Source organism: Dendrobium catenatum, unplaced genomic scaffold (assembly GCF_001605985.2).
Source record: "Dendrobium catenatum unplaced genomic scaffold, ASM160598v2 fragScaff_scaffold_52, whole genome shotgun sequence".
NCBI lineage: Eukaryota > Viridiplantae > Streptophyta > Magnoliopsida > Asparagales > Orchidaceae > Dendrobium > Dendrobium catenatum.
Genome location: NW_021318514.1, coordinates 35,222 through 55,637, shown reverse-complemented (window position 1 = coordinate 55,637; position 20,416 = coordinate 35,222). Strand labels below are relative to the sequence as shown.

Below are 20,416 nucleotides of genomic sequence, written 5' to 3'. Positions count from 1 at the left end.
AATACAAAATTCGGTAAGCGGTAACTATTGTTTGAATAAGCAAGAACTTTCACATATTGAAAATAAGGACCTCTAGAGCACATTGACTGGCAAGCACCGCTCTAGTCCATGCAGCAGTGAAACATTACAAATGGTCATGAAATATTAATTTTCCAGTATGATCACCTAAGTTTCAGTTGGAACCCCTTTTTTATTATTTTATTTTTTTAATCGCAACCATAATCTTTATTTGATATTTCTTTTAAACTATTTTCAATAAGTTTTTGCACTAAAAAGATTGCTTGCCATAAAAACTTTTCAAAAAATTGCTTTTTTTACAATAACTTTACAATCACTTTTAGGCTTTGTTTGATACAGCTTTTTTATTGCTTTCTAAAATGAAATTTTAATACAAAAATAAAAAAATTTGTACTAAAACTCTGTTTTATAAAGCAGTAAAAAAGCTGTCCCAAACAAAGCCTTAATTTGACACAAGCTCCCTCAAACTCAAAAAATAACTTTTTAATTTAACTATATATATATATATATATATATATATTTCAAATTTTCATGTCACCACTAATTGCGAGCAAACAATACTACGAAATGGCAGAAGCTACAAACAGAACTCTTCAGCACAAAATAAGATTTGATGTCTTTCAATGAAAAACATTTCAACATGCCTTCGAAAGCTCAGAAAGATAAGAGCTAAACAAGCAACCATAAACTGGCAAGAACACAACAAAACAATTTATAAATTATTGAAGAAGAAAAATACTTGTAATAAAAGCTAAAAATCAAAGGCATGCAAGTCCCATGCCAACATTATTGGAAGCTAACAAAACCAAGTAGAGCAGTGATAGAGGAACTGTAGAGGGGGGGGAAAAAAACTTTCATTCTTTTTTTCCAATCCCATGAGACATGTTATAAATTCCACGCCCCTGTTCACCAAACACAAAAAGAATTTTACTAACTAAGAGATGTTAAATTTAAATAACTCAAAGATCAGATAGTTTTAGTATTCTGGGAATAACTTACAATCAGAAATAATGATGAGGCAGCCAGGGCTACAGGGATACCAACAGAGGTTATTACATCATAACGCCCCTTTAGGTAAGTATGTTTATGAGCGTTTTGGAAATACTGCTGAAGCTTGTAAATCCTTTCCCTCGGGACAAAAGGTTCCTCAGACATCCTGAACAAGAAGAAATGTTAAATAAAATTTCAAGTCTAACATTTGAGGCTGGATGGACCAACCAAAAGAAGAATATTTCATTCCAAATACCCTCGCAAATAAGCTTTTCAAACATAATTAAGGGAGAAGAGATAGGTAAAGCTTTAATCAAGGACACTCCATTACTTTTATGGCAAAAGCTTAACGTGGCAAAACAACATTATTCTATCCATAATTGTAAGTTAAACACACATTGTTCAGGCTCTTAATAATTGGCTTCATACTACATTCTTGATAGACGATTTGAAGTATCTGCAATCCTTAAAGAAATTCAATGCACTCCATCAAAATGAATATCAATTCTTCAAGAATATTTTTTCATGTTGCACCACTGTGTTCGAGTGAACAAAAAGACCATAGACACACTTGGCCACATACATCTCATTTTGACTAAACTATTTGTTTTTAGCGACTAGTTTCAATCAATTGAAAGATAGTTATCACTCTTATCCTAACTTGAAGGACATTAATCTTTCACTTGCCTCAGACAAACACCCACTAACATTTGAATTTTAATTTTAAAAAAAGTGACTTCTTTAAAGTGACTTCTTTAAAAAATATAATCACATATGCTTTCGCTGAACATTATTTATAATTTCCTAAATTGGGAACTCCATGCGTGAAGTTAAGTTGAAAATACTAGTTGTGACAACTGACAAGACCATCGCTATAGTCAAGGACAATTTCTTTTGGCCTTCCCTAAAACATGGTTGAGCTCATATAATGAGTTATAATGGGTTAGTATCTTATTTTCCTTTTAGGCAAAACACTCAAGTTGAAATTTAGATCATATATGCCTATGCTAATTTCTTATACCCCAGAATTGACTATGGACTTCATAGACAGACTAGCTCTCCCTGCCCATCAATTCAATACTAAATACATAGTGGGTGATATTTTTTCCAAAATATCTCACTACCTGCCATATAGCAAAATTCTTTATGTGACCCAAATCGCACATCTCTTCTTTAAGGAGAGCATGCATCTTCATGGCTTACCCTCAATAATTATTTCAAATAACGATACATTTTTTATTGGTCATTTTTGAAGTACCTAATTAAAAAAATTTAGCACTGCACTCAATCTCCTTACACTCAACCCAAAACTTACAGTCAAGCTGAAGTCGATAATCAAAATTCAGACAACCTCCTTCAGTGTCTAGTGGGTGATCAATTTGGGCAAATGGAATATGATTAACAATATTTGGGTTTCTTTATAATAGTACCAAAAATCATACGGCAAGCAAGTCATCATGGGAAATTATTCAAGGTATCCCCCCAAAGAAAACTAAAAACCTTCGTACTAGCTTTACATACTACATTTTTTTGTCTACTTTTAAGTTTGTTGAGCATATGTATAAAATGCACGCCACTCTTACAAATCAAATTACTCAACATACTAAAAACATATAAATCATTTGCCGAAGCTGGAAAGGTTTTTAGTGAATTTTCTATAGTAATTTTGTACCAATTAGTATGAAACCTGAATGTTTTTTCTGTCCATTCTTTTAAAAAGCTACATACACGCACATCTGAACCTTTTCAAGCTCTTAATCTAGAGCAGAATGCATACCTACACAATTTGCCTTTAATCTATAAATATCAATCCAATTTTTGAATTTAAACAGAATTTAGCTTTATCTAAAGATAATATCATAAAGTTAGAGATTACTGGATAGTGCATATAGGCTCAAGCAATGTATTTGGATCTTGTATGTTTAGGGGTTCTAAAGAAAGATGCACATCTAATCAAGCATAACAAATAAAAGAAATATAAACATTTTTTCTTAAGAGAGCTAAGAAAAGCTAGAATCATTTCTAGTAATCTATCACAGTTCTATATTGAGGTCGCCACTCATTAGTAAGCATTTTTAATTGGGCTACCCATCCCTCATATGATCTAGCACGAATAAATCCACTTTAATCTACCAATGGATCAATGGAGATTATTTTCTATAGTTCTTTTATAGAATACAATTCTATAGAGAAGTGAGGATCATTTCTCATCGATTGCAATAAAAGTATTATGTTTTCAACTTAAAATTTCTATAATGTATTATGCCGATGTGATTCACCTAACCCGAAGAAGCGTTCGATTGAGTTGGCTGTGGCACAGCTATGCCCTTAATCCTCTCCTTAGTGACATATTCTGCTAATCCAAATTTATTTTTAGTATATGCATACAATTAATTCTTTTCTGCTGTTTTTATTCCTTAAATATAATATTATGATCACACATATTAAGTAATACGCGGGTAATTAGTCTCAAAGATTTATAAAGCTGTAGTTTCGCACATGAGAATCTTTATATCAAAGCCTGTCATGTCAATAATCAATTATGGGTTCTTAATCATAAAAATGGTTATTTTTATAATCACGTTAGATTAATAACTTGTTTAAATTGACATTAAAAGATAGGATTATATATACATATATATGCATTGCTCAGAAATTTTTTGGCGCATCTCCCCATGATCCCTTGGTATCATTTGAGGATAGAGTGTTAGTAGCCTTTGTTATAAGGGAAAGACTTAAAAAGAAGTCTATCATCTTTAATCAATTTTCTTCTTAGTACAAGCATATGTGAGTTTAAATATAAGCAAGAGAAGAGAAATAATAAAAAATATAACCTCAATAACAAGGAAACATTGAAATAATAAATAAAGCATATTCCTATGATAAATAATAGCAAATGTAATATTTAGATATTATAACACTACCCAGCAAATTCAAGGTAATATCGAACATGCTAACTTGAGTTAGGAAATGTTAGTGACTATGAGGAACTGATACACCTATTTATGAAGGCGTGTCATATCAAATTCGTGTCGGACACATATACGTACCCGATACGGCTCATATACGTGTCTGATACGGCAAGGGGGTATCCCATTAAAATAATATTTAATTTAAAAAGGATACGCGTATCAGACACGTGTATCCTATTAAATAATGAATAAAAAATTAATTGAATAAAACGGGCAGCCGCACATATTCGCCTATTCATTTTTGCGAGCAGGGAATTAGGGTTATACTTTTAATTTTTGTTTAGGCAAGCAAATGGTGCCGAAGGAGCGGCCGATGTCGAAGGAGGGTACGCGAGCAAGGAAGGTCGTTTTCTCGAGCAGAGGGTTAGGTTATGCGTGTATTTTCATTTACGCAAGTAGCCAATGCCAGAGGATTTTTTGTTTACGCAAGCAGCGGATGCCGAAGGAGGTATGCGAGCAAAGGGCTAGGTTACGTGTGTATTTTTCGTTTACACAAGTAGCCGACACCGAAGGAGGGTACGCGAGCAAGGAAGGCGGTTTTTGCGAGCAGGTACGCCATCTCAACTTTACCTTCGATTTTCAATCAGTTTTTATTACAGCTGATGCAAAATAAGGTTTTAAGATTTTATTAACAATGTTTTTTTGACAATAAGCAACATATTTTTACTGCATATTATCTTATTATTGGTGGACTTAAGGATGGAATACTCAATTGACTTTACTTATTTAATTTTATTTTATTTTGCTATTATTTGAAGATATTCAAGTAAAGAATGACTTCAAGAGGATCCTAAACGAGTTTCTCCACAAAAAGATTTAGAAATAGCAAATATGAGAAAAACATGTTTGAAATGTTATTTTCCAAATGAGGAGAGAAGAATTGTCAATATAGAGCTTGCTAATTTTTTTGGTAATTTAGAAGACTTTAGTGACCAAGAATCTTTAAGTGATAGGTGGAGAATTGATCCAAAGATGTGATGGTTAATTCATGGAGCTTCTGCCCCTTCTACTTCAAATAATCATCATAAAACTTCTTTGTCAAGTTTCATCCACCTCTTGTTGTGAAAAAAATTAGCACATACTCCATCCAATCAATGAAAAGGATCAAAATTACTACACAACGGACTGAAGATTTAGTTTATGTACATACAAGCCTTCGACTTCTATCAAGAATGACTCCAACTTATATGGAAGGAGATAACAAGATGTGGGATGTTACTGGAAATGAATTTTGAGTCCCTTGTGATATGGGAATAATGGAGATTGTTAATCTTTCACAGTTTCATTCCTGAATGAATTGGAAGCAATAATATTTATTGAAGATGATATAAAAGTCCAAAGACAAATCCCTGAAGAAGCTAATCCTATCATTCCTTCCACTGAATAGTTGAAACTTCATGCACTAGATAGTTTATGTTTATATTTTTAATGTTGTACTAAACATTTAATGCTTACTTTTATTTTGAAATTATAAGCAACAAGATTAAATATGATGTTGCTATAATATTTTTTTGTCGTTTTAAATATTATGCTTTAATTGCTCTCTTAATTTAATGTATGATTTATAAATTATAATTTCATGCTCGTGTTGTACACGTAACTTTAACTTTTAATAATTGATGTGTCCCATATCCGTATCGTGTCAGTGTATCCATATTGGTGCAACATAGGTTAGTGATGAGAGATGATAAATTATTACAATATATACGCAAACCGCAAAGTAGTGAAATCAATTAAACATGTTAGGAGAAAAGCAAAAAAGGAATGATAATCAAAGAGAAATTCAAAAGAACTCCAGAGAACTTGATCACTCTTCACATCCCAAGTTCCTTGCTATGATCAATGAATCCCATTAGATTGCACCTCAAATTGAAATGCATAGAAAGAGAAGTTAAAATTATACCCAATACAAAATATTCCAACTTACAATAATCGGAAGGAGTTGGGATGATGAAAGGCACAAAGCTGTGACAATCACTTGGATGCTAAAATAAAATGAAGAATGGGCGAATTTCCTAGCACATAACAGGTTGTCCAATTTGTACTATGCTCGCATTGCAACGCTTGAAGTAGGTTAGGATGGATTTAGGGTTCAGGGTTCAAATCTAAAACTCAAAAGTTTTAGGGGAAAATGGATTCGTAGATTGTAAACATTGTGATATTGGCTAGATTATAAACGGGTCTATGTGGATTGGACCTAACTTTTCCTCTAGGGGTGAAATAGTCGGCTTGTGCCCTTAGTTCCAACTCCCACTTTTATAAAATTAGTAAAAAATAATGTGTTATCATACATGCATGTGATTATTAATGATTAAGGCAGTCATTATACTTTCATTCTATCACAAATCTGTCATTATATTACTGAATATAAATGAGGGTAAGTATTCAAGATTAGGGTGATTATTACCCACTGCATTTCCACGACAATCAAACAACTATGATTGTTGATGGACGTTCAATATTCGCTTGCACTCAACATCACAATTAAAATTCACACGTGCAGCTGAATTTTTAAGCTCGTAATGTCATCTAGATTAGCGATGTTCAACTTGCCCTAATTTTAAAGCTATGATATTCTTTAAGTTATTTGGGGCATAAAGAACAACATGATACTGCTTAATATAATACAAGAAAAATTAACGTAAAACAATTTTCAACTTGAAACCTACATTTTAGCACTTACGGATTTTCTATTGAAATGCAGAATTACATCAATTTTCAGGTGTTCAACATCGTTATTTCCAAATCGAAAACAACTAAAGAAATGTCATCATAAATACATCGAAAACTCTCCAATTTCAATCCACTTTAATCGGATCTGTACAATAGACCCACAGTTTAACAACATAAAACACCTATGTTTAATCGCTGAAACAAAGATTCCAGAACAAAAGGCTTCAGCAACCGAGACATAAACAAAGGTCCGGACAAAAGATCATACCTGCTTGCGGTGTATCTAGCGATCCAATGAAGACGCGGGAAGGCAGATGCCCCAGAACAAGGAGCGAGGAAGGAGATCAGCGGCTCCTAGAACGTTGTCCTGCTGTTACCTGTGCAAAGGAAGAGCGCGGATGATGATGAAATCGCAAGCTAGGAGAAGAAGGAAAGAAATCGAGAACTAGGGCTTTCTTGTGGCTACCTGCGCGACAGAGTTAGAAGCTCTAGGCCAAGAAGATAGACCGACAAAAAGGAGAGAGTGGGTGTAAATCGATAAATCCGCAAAAACTACCGAATTTTGTCATTGAAAGTAAAATGGGCTCATGAAAGTTCTAGGATGTATTTGAAAAAAAAATAGTGGATATGCAAAATAATGAAATTTTTGGGGGCTGTTTGAATGAAGAAATTAGGCCGGATTTAGACAAGGTTTGAGCTAAATTCTGCCAAACGCAAAGTTAAATCTCATGGTAAGTCTAAGCTTGACTTCATGGTATTTTCAACACTTTTGCCCTAAATCCCGGATTTCGTAAATCCAACATTTTGGTGAATTTAGTTGAAGAAGCACCCAAAATGAGAGAAATATCATTACCTTCGCGGCGAGCTTTCATTGCGACTTCCGTTTTGACATCAACAACATCATCGTCAAAGGTGAAGAAGCTTCACGCTTAGTAGGACAGCAACGTCGTTCGAGGTGGAGAAGCTCAAAGCGACACTTTCAGAACCCTACTACACACAACAACAATGAAGAAATGGAAAGAAGAAAAGCGGCATAGATGAAATATTAAATTATACATAATATTATATATGACCTTAATATTAATATAAATGGTAATGTATTAAGCATAATTTTTTTTTCAATTTATTTATATCATTTTGATTTTTTTGGCAAAATTTATGATAAATTCACTTCTCCATAAAATTCATGTGACTAGCATGAGTTTCTAGATTATAATAAATTCAAATCATTCTTAATCCATTTTTGACAAAATTTATAGTCAAATCAAACGTTTTAATGTGATGAACCCATCAACACACAAGTGAAATAATTCGAGTCCAAATGATCGCAAATCAAATACTTAAATTGTAACTAACAATTTCATAATATTGAATAAATGATCAATCGATCTTAAAGGTCACAGGCTTTAGTCAAATTGAGTGTTTTGATAAGATAAATCTAACAAGCCCAAAAATATTTATTCCACCATCATTAAGTGCAACCAAATGACAATAGAATGTTTGGTCCTTAAACTACTATCGCCTCATTGGTGTTCGTTGTCCAAAATTATTAAGGGCAACCAAATGCCATAAATTATCTATTTCCAGAATCCATTATCGAGGGATCAATATGGATAGTTCGATAGAGTGTTTCAAAATCTAGTAATATTTAAAAGGCATGCCACTTTTGAAAATATGTAAGTATATTCTCTACATAAGGAGGGGACTTGGTCATATGCTCGAGTTCAAGACAATTATGAGACTTGATGAATCACAGAGCTTTACCTAAGCATTATTGTAGGAACAATGCCCGACTGACACCATCAAATAATTGACCAATTGTAACCACCGGGCCGCTACCACTAGACGACAATCACTCGATTATGGTCCTTGGACAAGCGTTACCCGATTACTAGTCTTCGACAAAAATCACCTAATTATGGTATTCCAATCACTATTGTCCAACTATAATCCTCTAACCACCATAACCCAACTATGATCACTAAATTAAGATCCTTCGTTTGCCATCACCCAAATACAATTCTCTGACCATCATCACCCTACTTTGGTCCTTTGACTGCTATTGCCTGTCTAGTGTCCTTTATGCACCTTCATCCAACTAGAATCCTTCAACCACCATTCTTAATCATAATCATCTGATCATAATCGCCCATCTCTAGTCCTCGGACCCCCATTGCCTGAATATGGTCTTATCACTATCACTCAACTACAATCTCCCAACTACTTTCATTTATTATAGTCCTCTGACTAGCATCATGCGACTCTGATTCTCCAAGCACCATAATCCAATCATGATTCTTTAACCATCATTTTTCAATTACAAAAACTTTGATCATCATCACGACTACAATTATCTATCATCATTGCATAATAATGATCTTCTTAACATTGAATATGGTTCTTCTGATCACCGTCGTCCGACCTCAATCTTTCGACCATCGTCACCTGAAAATCCTCCAACCACTGTCACCAAACTACGACCATCTGATCATAGTCGACTGATTACAATCCTCCAACTATCATAAACACTAACATTGACTCCTGATATCAACACCAAGATTTATGTTTGATATCTTAGTCTCTGATCTCACCTTATTAAAGAAGAATGAGCAAACCAACAACAAACAATCACTTGAAGATAACTCTCATAGTATAGGATTATTCTAACTTCCACGATAAAATTCATTATATATAATTTATGTATACTATATTATGTTAAACACTTTCTCAATCACAAGAAAAGACATCCTTTGTGATAACAAATGAGTAAAATCATTTCAACTAGATCATGCCGTATGATTTTTTTCCTTCTTTGAATTTTTTCACATAATATATATATATATATATATATTGATGAATATTCCAACACATAATAAATTTAGCATAAATCTTACTTAAATCCAGCAACCAACTAGCCCCTTAGTGACAAAGATAGGAACATGAGAAAAGAATAATGTATATGATAATATTAAAAACTCATAAAAATGGTTTATAATTCCTTTTTTAGACATTGATTTGATAATGGTTTATATATATGGTTGAAAATAAGAATCTTAAAGAAAAAAAAAAAGACAATCATAATTTAGTACTATTAGTGAAGGAATGCTCACCTGCGCTTGTTTAAACAAAATTAATAAACACTAAAGCTTTATTTAGCATTTTAATTAGAAAAATAAAAAAAAAATAAAAAATAAAAAAATAATAATAATAATAAAAATGTGAGCGAGAAATCTTATCCATGTTTTCAATCCAGATAAAGAAAGAGACCGCTTAACTTTGCTATTTTGAACTTTGGCAGTTGTTCATATTTATCATTTTGTAATATTGCTATATCAATCCTACCTGACTGTCTAAATGGGAAATATTATATTTAAATTTTTTTCAAATCAAAATCAAATATGTTAATTAATACTCCATCTTATCATAACCCTTGCAATTAAGTGGAATTTTTCATACATAACAGTCAAATTAATCTTCTTTATTCCTAAAGAAAATACACATCTGATCTAGAGTGATATGGGAATTTGGTTAGATTTGCTAAAATTTCTCTTTAAGAAAATATAAATAAACTCATAGTCTCATCGTCTCGACATGAAATAGACCTTGACTTGAGATCATAGATAAATTAGAGGTTTAATAATACTAAAGCTTTACATGACTAATATCATTGGACTATCGGCGCCACCTGACTACTCTTGTGAGATCGTCGCTGCCCAACCATCGCCGCTGGACCACTATCAATATTGGACTCTCATCGCCCAACAATCACCATCATCCGACATCTGTCATAAAACCGTTATCATCCAACTAGACGGCTAACTATCATCATCTAGCTATGAGCCTATGAACATCCAAATAACCCCAATTTTGATATTTTCCTGAAACTTTTTGTTCTGTTGCTTGCAAGAATCATCTATAAGCTGCCAACTTTAAGCATGAGAAAAGTGACCTTTGAGCAAACTTTGATGTCTATCACAAATTTGTTATTTAAAGGAGATTAAGTCATGGTTAGTGAGATAAATATTTTCTTACACAGACCGAAAAAGACATTATACCTAATTAATACATAGATAGTAGCATCTACTTCTTTGAGAAGATTTGGGCCTTTAGAAGTTGAAAGAGTTTTGAAAAGAGTGATAAAGTATAATAGGTTCATCATTATAAGGATAAGATACCAGATTGGCATTAATCTTAAAATAAATCTAGTAGATAATTAGCTAGTGCTTGATGCTCGCAATTGATTCATCTCATATGAAACACTAAGAATGAGGTGGAATAACATATTATGATATCCTACACCAAGAGAAATTATTATGTTTGGTCATCGGACCATCCGGAGATCAATCAGAACTCACAATGTCACATGATACATAGTGATGCATAGTAACGGTACACAATAAATTGGTGATGTGGCAATTATGATTGACCTCCTGATAGTGTTTGGTGACCTCATGTAATAATTTTGCCTACACCAGACGCCCCATTTTCACCTTTCATCCACATCATGTATTGACATCCAATGTCCTTTTTTATATCGTCGTCTCCCACTACACTCGGGAAAATTATTCAGTGCGGTATCCGGATGTAGCTCTACGTCCCGACTCCAATTAAATTAAGGATGTAGATTTCTTAAGAACGATAATCTGACCCAGCCTAGCTATGAAAATTTTAAAATCACGGGTCGTTGGGACAAAAAAAATCACGTGTCTTAATTTAATTGGAGTCTGAATATAGAGCAACGTACGAAGTTCTTATAAAATAATTCCTCCTACACCAGACATCAATTTTCACGTTCTCGATTTATGGGGAAGAAAAAAACTATATAATCTCAAATCAAAACTAACAAATTCATTCTAATTGGACAACACCTCATTATTTTTCTTTTTTACTTTTTTTTTTTTCTTAGATTTCTCACTAAAAATTCTTATGCTCTTTAAATCTTTGTAATTACATTTCTCTTTTATCTGTCACTGGGCAAGAACTCCTCATCAAGCAAAGAAGAAACTCTCGATCTCTATCACAACAAAATTTTAACTCTATCATAAAAAATATAAGCTCCTTTACCTAAATAAGAGGAATAATAATTAAGAAAGAAAATGTCATGGAAAGAAATAATAACAATATACTTTGCTACCAAAAAGAGTTATAAGGGCTGTCAACACACATAATTGCATAATGTTTGTCTTAGCTTGAATCATTAATTAGCTGCACACCATATATCTATATTTTAAAGGCATTCAACTTAAGCTTCGTTTGATACAGTTTTTTTATTGCTTACTAAACAATATTTTAGTACATTAATTTTTTGAACTAGAAATTTTTCTACTAAAAACTCTTTAGAAAGCACTAAAAAGGTTGCCCCAAACAAGGGAAATTATTCCGTGCAGAGTCCAGACGGTAAAGAACGTCCGGATGTGAGTGTACACAGTGTGTACACTGAGTATAATTTTGTACATAATTTAGAATTTTTTTATTCACAGCGTGTACAAACACTGTGCACTCACATCCGGATTGTTCTTTATCGTCCGGACTCTGCACGAAATAATTTCTCCCCAAACAAAACCTTAATTCCATATTTATCCATATTTGGGAGGCATTCAACTTTATTGCATAGTTATCAACTACTTATGCTCTTCATTCCAGCAATCATCTTAGGCCATTAATATATTTCTTTTTAGCACCCGACCAAGCCAGCCTCCCCTCTTGCAGAATTTCCTTAGTCCAATTCAATTATTCTTTGCAATAGAAAACATTTTTTCCCTTTGAATTGTCTCGCCAAAACCTAAAAAATGAAAAAAAAAAAAATCCTCTATTAAAAAAATCAAATCATATTTATCATGAAACTTAAATGATAAGAATATTTAAGCCAATTAATTATTGTATAAATCAGGATTTGGTAAGATGTTAACATGTGGGTGGCTACTACTATCAGGCCACCAAGCTCAGTTCTTTCTCCCACAAGAATCCCAATAAAGTTTTGCAGCTAACCCTTCTCTTCTTATTAAAGCTCTTCCACTCTCAAAAACTAGCCAACCACTCCCCCACTAAAAAAGTCTCTCCTACCTCCTCCTTGTCCTCCTCAATAATGGAAGGCCTCATTCCTCTTCTCTACAGAGCCATAATTCAGTACAGGAATGGAAGCCAAGCTACCATGGGAGCTTCGTGGTTCGATGATTCGCCCCCGCCCTCGATTTCATACATCAGACTTCCCAGTGATTCGGGGAGATTTCGAGCATTAGAAATCAATCAATTCCTTTCTTCTTCCTCAGCTTCATCGCCGCTCGTCGCCACAAATCAATTACCTTCTCAACGTTCAACGTCTCGTCGTCATATTTAAACGATATATATGTTGCAGGTCAAAGCCACTTTCAGTGTTTTCTGATGAAGTTATCGAAAAGGAATCTTATAAGAAGTTTACTATTATCACTGCTCATTTTTATACTGAAATCTATATTTTTATAGGACAATAAAAATGAGCTGGGATAAGAATTTCTTATAGAATTTGAATTCCATGTATGATTTCTATGTAGCTTGAACTTCTTATGTTTTCTAATAAGGGGTGTGTGTGAGGCTAGAAAGAACTAGCTTCCATACACTTATGATTGTGAGAATGAATAAGTGTACATACATATATATTAGTAGTTTTGATATGGCTAAGTGTCTAAACTGTAAATTCTCCCAAAGGGGAGGTGTCTTGCTGTTTAAAGCTCTTGTAAAATAAAATAAAATCATTGCTATTTCCATAAAATTCTATAATTTTTTCTGTATTTTCTTCATTAGTATGTTGGAGGATTTTATTACTTTAGATACTATGAGGGTTAATTTGAATAATTTTATTGCCTGCAATCAGGGGTGGATCTACCGTAACAGGGGAGCCAATTGCCCACCCTAAAAAAATCTTTATTATATGATTTTTTAGGTAATTTATTCATAAAATATCTTTAGGCAATTGCCCCCAGTATAATTAAACATATTGTGTAGAGGCGAATCCCATCAGGGGTCGTTGCCCCCTTGGACCACAGACATATCTATGAACCGTACAACGATGAAGGATATGAACAAATACGGGTAGAGTCAAATTCTACATTTTTACTTATAAATTTGACCTCCCTAAAAATTAAAGCTGGTTCCGAGCCTCTCTGCAATGAGGAAAAAGCTTTGTGATATGTGGAATTGAATGGGTATATTTATTGAATCTCGATCGTTCTAATCATTTTGAATGTTGGAAGCAATGAATTCAGAGCAGGATAATTTTAAATGAATTGTAAAAGTCAAATTATTCAGATCTTACGGTGTACGCAAGAAGAGATGACGAAGGCTAAAGGAGAAAAGGCAGGTAAAAATTATCTTTATTATTATTAAAGAAGGTTAGAGTATCAGAAAGTTTAGCTCTTATTAGCGCAATCCTTAAACACCGGTTTTAGCTTAATCACTTTACCTGTTTTCACTTTATTAGTTATTAGACCAATCATATGTTTACACGTGTAATACCCTGTAATAGACTCTATATATAGGTTGTAACTGTTCACCGCATCATCAATAATAATAATCATTTTCCTCTTCCTTCGTTCTCTACTCCGGCGATCACCGGAGTTTGGTTTCTTTATGGTATCAGACGCGGGCATCTTCTGAGACCCTCTCTCTCATGGCTTCCTCCACCTCCGCTGCCCCATCTTCTCGTACGACGATGACCATCGGTGATACCTCTGACAAACCTCGTCTCTATCCTTCTCTAAAATTTCTTATCTCCAACCTAAAATCTCTCGTTCCTCATCAATTGTCCATGGACAATTATCCTATCTGGCGAAATCAAATTGTCAAAATCTTTAAGGCAAACGATTTCGAATCGTTTCTTGAACCTCCGCTTCAAACTTTCACCGATCAAGATCCTCTCGATCCCGAATCTGACGTCTACAAATGGCGTCTCACGGACCGTAATCTTGCTGCTGCGATTTCTTCTACAATTTCAGCTACTGTCATTCCCTATGTTATGCATCTTGAGTCTTGTCATGAAATATGGACTGCTCTTCAGATTCGGTTCCAATCGGCAAACAGGTCCAAAGTAATGCAGCTCAAAAACGAGTTGCAGAACATTTCCATGCGTAATCTGTCAATGCAAGATTATCTCATGGAAATCAAGAAAACTGTTGATCTCATTATATCTGCCGGTTGCAATCTTGATACTGAAGACATCATTCTTCACATTCTCAACGGACTACCGCCGCCATATCAATCTTTTAAAACGGCAATTCGTACTTTACAAACTCCTCTGTCTCTTGACAGTTTGTACGCCATGCTCGTTAGCGAAGAAATTCATCTTCGACAGGACTCTCAACGATTCTCCACGGTTCAAGATACTCAAACTGCTCTCTATACAAACCGTGGACGCGGTCGTCGTGGACGCAGTCGGCCACCTCAATCTATCAATCAGGGTACTAAAACCACCTCCAAATCGTCACTTATATGTCAAATTTGCACTAAGCGCGGCCATTCCGCGGAAGTCTGTTGGCATCGTCACAACCCGAACTTCATCACACCCTCGGCTCAGTCAGCTACCAACGGTCAAGCTCTTCTTGTTACTGCTGATGCGCCATCCTCTGAATGGTATCTTGACTCGGGGGCGTCATCTCACATGACTCACGGTCACGAAAATCTTGCTCAATCCACGGCTTATCAAGGTTCCGAACATGTCACGGTAGGGGACGGAAGATCAATTCCCATAGCTCATTCCGGCACGGGAATTCTTCCTACCCCCGAGCGTAAGTTGTTCTTGTCTCAACTTCTTCATATACCCGACATTTCTCACAACTTAATTTCAATTTCAAAGCTCGTTACTGAGAATAACATTGCAATTATATTTGAACCTAACGGATATTCTCTGAAAGATCTGCAGACTAACAGGATCTTGCTTCAAGGACATTGCAAAAACGGTCTGTATCCAATTTCAATTCAGAAATCGAATGATCGCGATACGGCTCTGGTCTCTCGCACATCTGCTAGCATCAACTGGCATGAAAAATTGGGACATCCTCATCAAAGAATCTTGACTCAAATCTCCAAAGCAAATCCTTCTTTACGCATTAATGTCAAGTCTGTTAACTGTACCTCGTGTAATCTCTGTAAAAGCCATAAACTGTGTTTTTCCTCTTCTGTTTCTAGAACTGTACATCCGCTTGCTATGCTTCATGCTGATGTCTGGGGACCGTCTCCGGTCTCGTCCATACAAGGCTTTCGCTATTACTTGCTTATCGTTGATGATTTTTCTCGATACACTTGGATATTTCCGTTTATCTTCAAATCTGAAGTTACTTCCATTTTCATTAACTTTATTGAAAAACAAACGTTAAGCTCTGTTCAGGTAACTAGAACTGACGGTGGAACTGAATTTGTAAACCATCAATTTACATCGTTTCTGCGCAGCAAAGGAATACAACATCAGCTGTCCTGCCCCTACACGCCCGAACAGAATGGTGTTGCTGAACGCAAACACCGCCACCTTATTGAGACAGCCCGAACGTTATTACACACTGCTTCGATGCCGTCGAACTACTGGCCAGACGCAGTACTCACGGCCGCCTATCTTATCAATCGTCTGCCTACATCTAATACTAACTACGTTTCACCCCTTTGGCGAATGTTCAACTCCGAACCAGATTACACTCGTCTTCATACATTCGGATGTGAATGCTTCCCCTTACTCCCGAAGCATCTCCGGCACAAGCTTCAACCAAACGCAGTTTCGTGTGTATTTCTGGGTTATGCTAGTGATCAAAAAGGCTACAAATGCCTCGACCGTAAAACTAACAAAATCATCATTTCACGTCATGTTACTTTTAATGAACACTCGTTTCCTTTTCTAGCTACTATTCCGTCCTCGGCGTCCACTACTACAGATGTTCCTCCGTCATTTCTAACTCCTACTCTTACTGTGCAGCGTGCTCCCTCGCATTTTAATTCTCAGCACACATCCTCTTCTGCTACATTACCTGTCAACAACGACTCCACTCGATCAGTCAATACTAGCATGGATCAAACATCAAATGTTTCTTCTAGCTCTCAATCCTTACAATCCAATATCCAACGACATCCAATGATCACTCGTACCAAAACAGGGTCACTAAAGCCAACTGTGCGTCTAAATTTGCTTCATACAACTTCTTCTCAGTCGGACCCAACCAGCTATAACGAAGCAAATAAACTACTAGAATGGCGTAAGGCAATGGCTGCCGAATTTCTTGCTTTACAAAGACAAGAAACCTGGCAGCTTGTTCCCGCACCGATCAACAAGCAAATTCTTGGTTGCAAATGGACGTTTCGAACGAAACTTCATGCTGATGGGTCTATTGCTCGACATAAAGCACGCTTGGTTGCCTTAGGAAATCAACAAGAATACGGCCTAGACTATGTTGAAACGTTCAGCCCAGTTGCAAAATTACCTACCATACGTGTCTTGTTTACTGTCGCTCTTTATCACGATTGGAAGATTCATCAACTCGACGTCGAGAACGCATTTCTGCACGGTGACATCCAAGAAACCGTCTACATGCGTCAACCAAAAGGTTTTGAAGATCCGGCCAACCCTCACCACGTCTGTCTTCTCAAGAAAGCCATATACGGCTTAAAACAAGCTCCGCGGCAGTGGTATACGACCTTTTGCAATCATCTGTTCAAACTCGGGTTTGTACCAAGTAAAGCAGATCCTTCCTTGCTTATTCTTCACAAAGGAAATACAACCCTGTTTCTTCTTGTTTACGTGGACGACATTCTTCTCACCGGAAATGACGAAGGTGCTATCTCTAGTTTTCTTCAACAACTCAACAGCACATTCGCGCTCAAACATCTCGGTCCCGCACATCATTTCTTAGGCATTCGCATTCAACACAAACAAGATAAGTATTTTCTTTCACAAGAAACATACGCCGCTTCTATAATTCTGCAAGCTAATCTTGAAAATTGCAATCCTACAGCGAATCCATCCTGTACGAAGTTACCAGCTACTATCAACAGTTCTACCTCTACTACGACGGATCCTTCGGCATATCGGCAAATCACAGGCGCACTTCAGTATCTTACCATTACTCGACCCGACATCGCTTATGCCGTCAACACTCTATCACAACATATGCATTCTCCTCAGGACTCTCACTTCTTCCTTCTCAAGCGTCTTCTACGATACATCAAAGGGACGCTGGCCTATGGATTACCGATTACAAAATCCGATCTACGCCTCACCACTTACTCGGACGCTGACTGGGCCAGTGATCCGGTTACCAGAAAATCCACTTCCGGATACTGTACGTTTCTCGGTCGCACATTACTGTCCTGGACTGTCAAAAAGCAGACGACTGTCTCTCGCTCCTCAACTGAATCGGAATACAGGGCGCTCACTGCTGCGACGGCGGACACTCTTTGGCTCAAACGCTTGCTTGCTGATTTCTTCATTTCTCACGACTATCCCGTGGATCTTCACTGCGACAACACCTCTGCCATTGCCTTAGCTCAAAATCCTGTATATCATGCCCGAACTAAACATATCGAAATTGATCATCGTTTTCTTCGGGAACATATCTCCTCCGGTCATCTTCGGCTAGTTCCTATCAAAACCGAAGATCAAGTCGCTGATATCTTTACAAAACCTCTCTCAACGCCGCGGTTCAAATTCCTTAGAGACAAGCTCACCATCGTCTCTGATCCGTTCGCTTGAGGGGGGATATTAGCGCAATCCTTAAACACCGGTTTTAGCTTAATCACTTTACCTGTTTTCACTTTATTAGTTATTAGACCAATCATATGTTTACACGTGTAATACCCTGTAATAGACTCTATATATAGGTTGTAACTGTTCACCGCATCATCAATAATAATAATCATTTTCCTCTTCCTTCGTTCTCTACTCCGGCGATCACCGGAGTTTGGTTTCTTTATGTTATCAGACGCGGGCATCTTCTGAGACCCTCTCTCTCATGGCTTCCTCCACCTCCGCTGCCCCATCTTCTCGTACGACGATGACCATCGGTGATACCTCTGACAAACCTCGTCTCTATCCTTAGAGACAAGCTTTCTTATTTTTTATTTATTTATTTATTTATTTATTTTGAACATTTAGGTCATTTAAGTCAAACTCATCTGTCTTAAAATAAGCTTTAGATTTCAGTTGGGATAGCTTTTTTATTACTTTTTGAAGAAATGTTTTAACAAAAAAAAATTTATTCGAGAAATTTTTGCACTAAAAATTTTGCTTTAGAAATCAATAAAAGAGTTGTCCCAAACAAATTTTTAATTAAAATATATACTTTTATGATCTGTTTAAGGAGCTTGTAGTTTTTTATGAAGATGGTTATAAAATTAAAAGGGGGGAAACAGTTTTTTTAAAAAAACATTGTAAAATGTAATTTTTAGGGTTCATTTGGGACATTTTTTTAATGATTTTTCATTATTTTCAATAAATTTTTGTGCTAATAAATTGTTATTAAAAGTAGTATAAAAATGGAACATTAATATTGAAATTTATTAAAAATAGTAAAAATATAATAGTCATATAGAAGCTATGTTTGCAAATGTCCCAAATGAAATCTTAATTTAAGAACTTTGCTCATGAGTTGTAGTTTTTATAAGAAAAATGGATTTGTCCCACCAATAAGCTCGGATTTTATTTCTTTGTTTTTTTATTTATACTGATCTGATTCAAATGATTAAATATTTTGATTTTAATGAACACTTTAGTACAAGCAAAGTGAGTTGGATTAGCTCATAAACTTTTCTCTTTAAAAAGCTTTAATGGTTATTGACAATCACTGAAATTCGTCTTAGTCGTGCACAAGTCTTAAGACATATTGGAAATTTTCAAAATTAAATTCAAGATCATTTGAACTCTAATTTAAATAAATTTATAGTCAAATTGAACGTCTCAAAGAGACAAACCCAACGAAATCAAAATCAGTCCAATTCGAGAGCCCAAATGGGTCAAAATGGGGTTTCGAAGCTTTTGGGGAAGGTTCAAAGCATGATCAAATGATATCCAAATATGACATGATTATAGTCGAATCGAGTGGCTCGACGAGATGAATCTAATGAGCCCAAGATCACTGGATTCCGACATCCTTAAGGTACTTAAACACTTAAAAAATGCTCTATGATCGAGGGACCACTACAGTAAAGTCATCTATTACCGGCGGAATTTTCTGGCAGAAATAGATCTTTTTCCGGCGCTTTTCAAATTTACTGGCGATTTTCCGGCGAAAAAAATTTCGCCGGTAAAACCCGTGTAGGAAAATAAATTATGGCGGCTTTTTCCGACTGAAAATAATTTCGACGGCTTTCCGGCAGAATTAAGCCACCGAAAAATTAAAAAAATTTCCGTGCTCTCCCGCCTGACAGCCCACTTGACCTCGCGCGCCCGGCAGCCCTGCGCTAGCCCGCTCTCCTGCGCCCGTCGCTACCGCGCCAGCCCGCTCCTGCGCCCGTGTACGCCTGCCAGGTGATTCGAACCCAGGTGAGTTGGGAAAAATCTCAAACAACCAACCGAATTATTGGACATGTAAATATGTTTTTAATGTCAAATTTTTATATTTAAACTATATATTGACCCAAAATCAAGTAGTATTTAATTATACTAATTAATTTAATTATAAAAATAAAAAATGATAATTAATATAAAATAAAAATTAATAATTACTAATTAATTTTAAAATAAAAATTAATTAAATAGTTAATATTATTTTTAATCATTTTTATTAAATCATTTAAATAGTTAAAATTTTAAT

General features: G+C 35.4%; 1 protein-coding gene across 1 annotated transcript; it reads right to left on the bottom strand.

Annotated features, from left to right (window-relative positions):
- Positions 1-592: 592 nt before the first annotated feature.
- LOC110111060 lies at positions 593-7,239 on the bottom strand. The gene is made up of 4 exons (XM_020842753.2): positions 7,120-7,239; positions 6,922-7,030; positions 1,018-1,174; positions 593-920 (listed from the first exon to the last, which is right to left on the bottom strand). The coding sequence occupies exons 3-4, from the start codon at positions 1,171-1,173 to the stop codon at positions 873-875; spliced, it is 204 nt and encodes a 67-aa protein (XP_020698412.1). The 5' UTR covers position 1,174; positions 6,922-7,030; positions 7,120-7,239; the 3' UTR covers positions 593-872.
- Between the last annotated feature and the right edge of the window lie 13,177 nt (positions 7,240-20,416).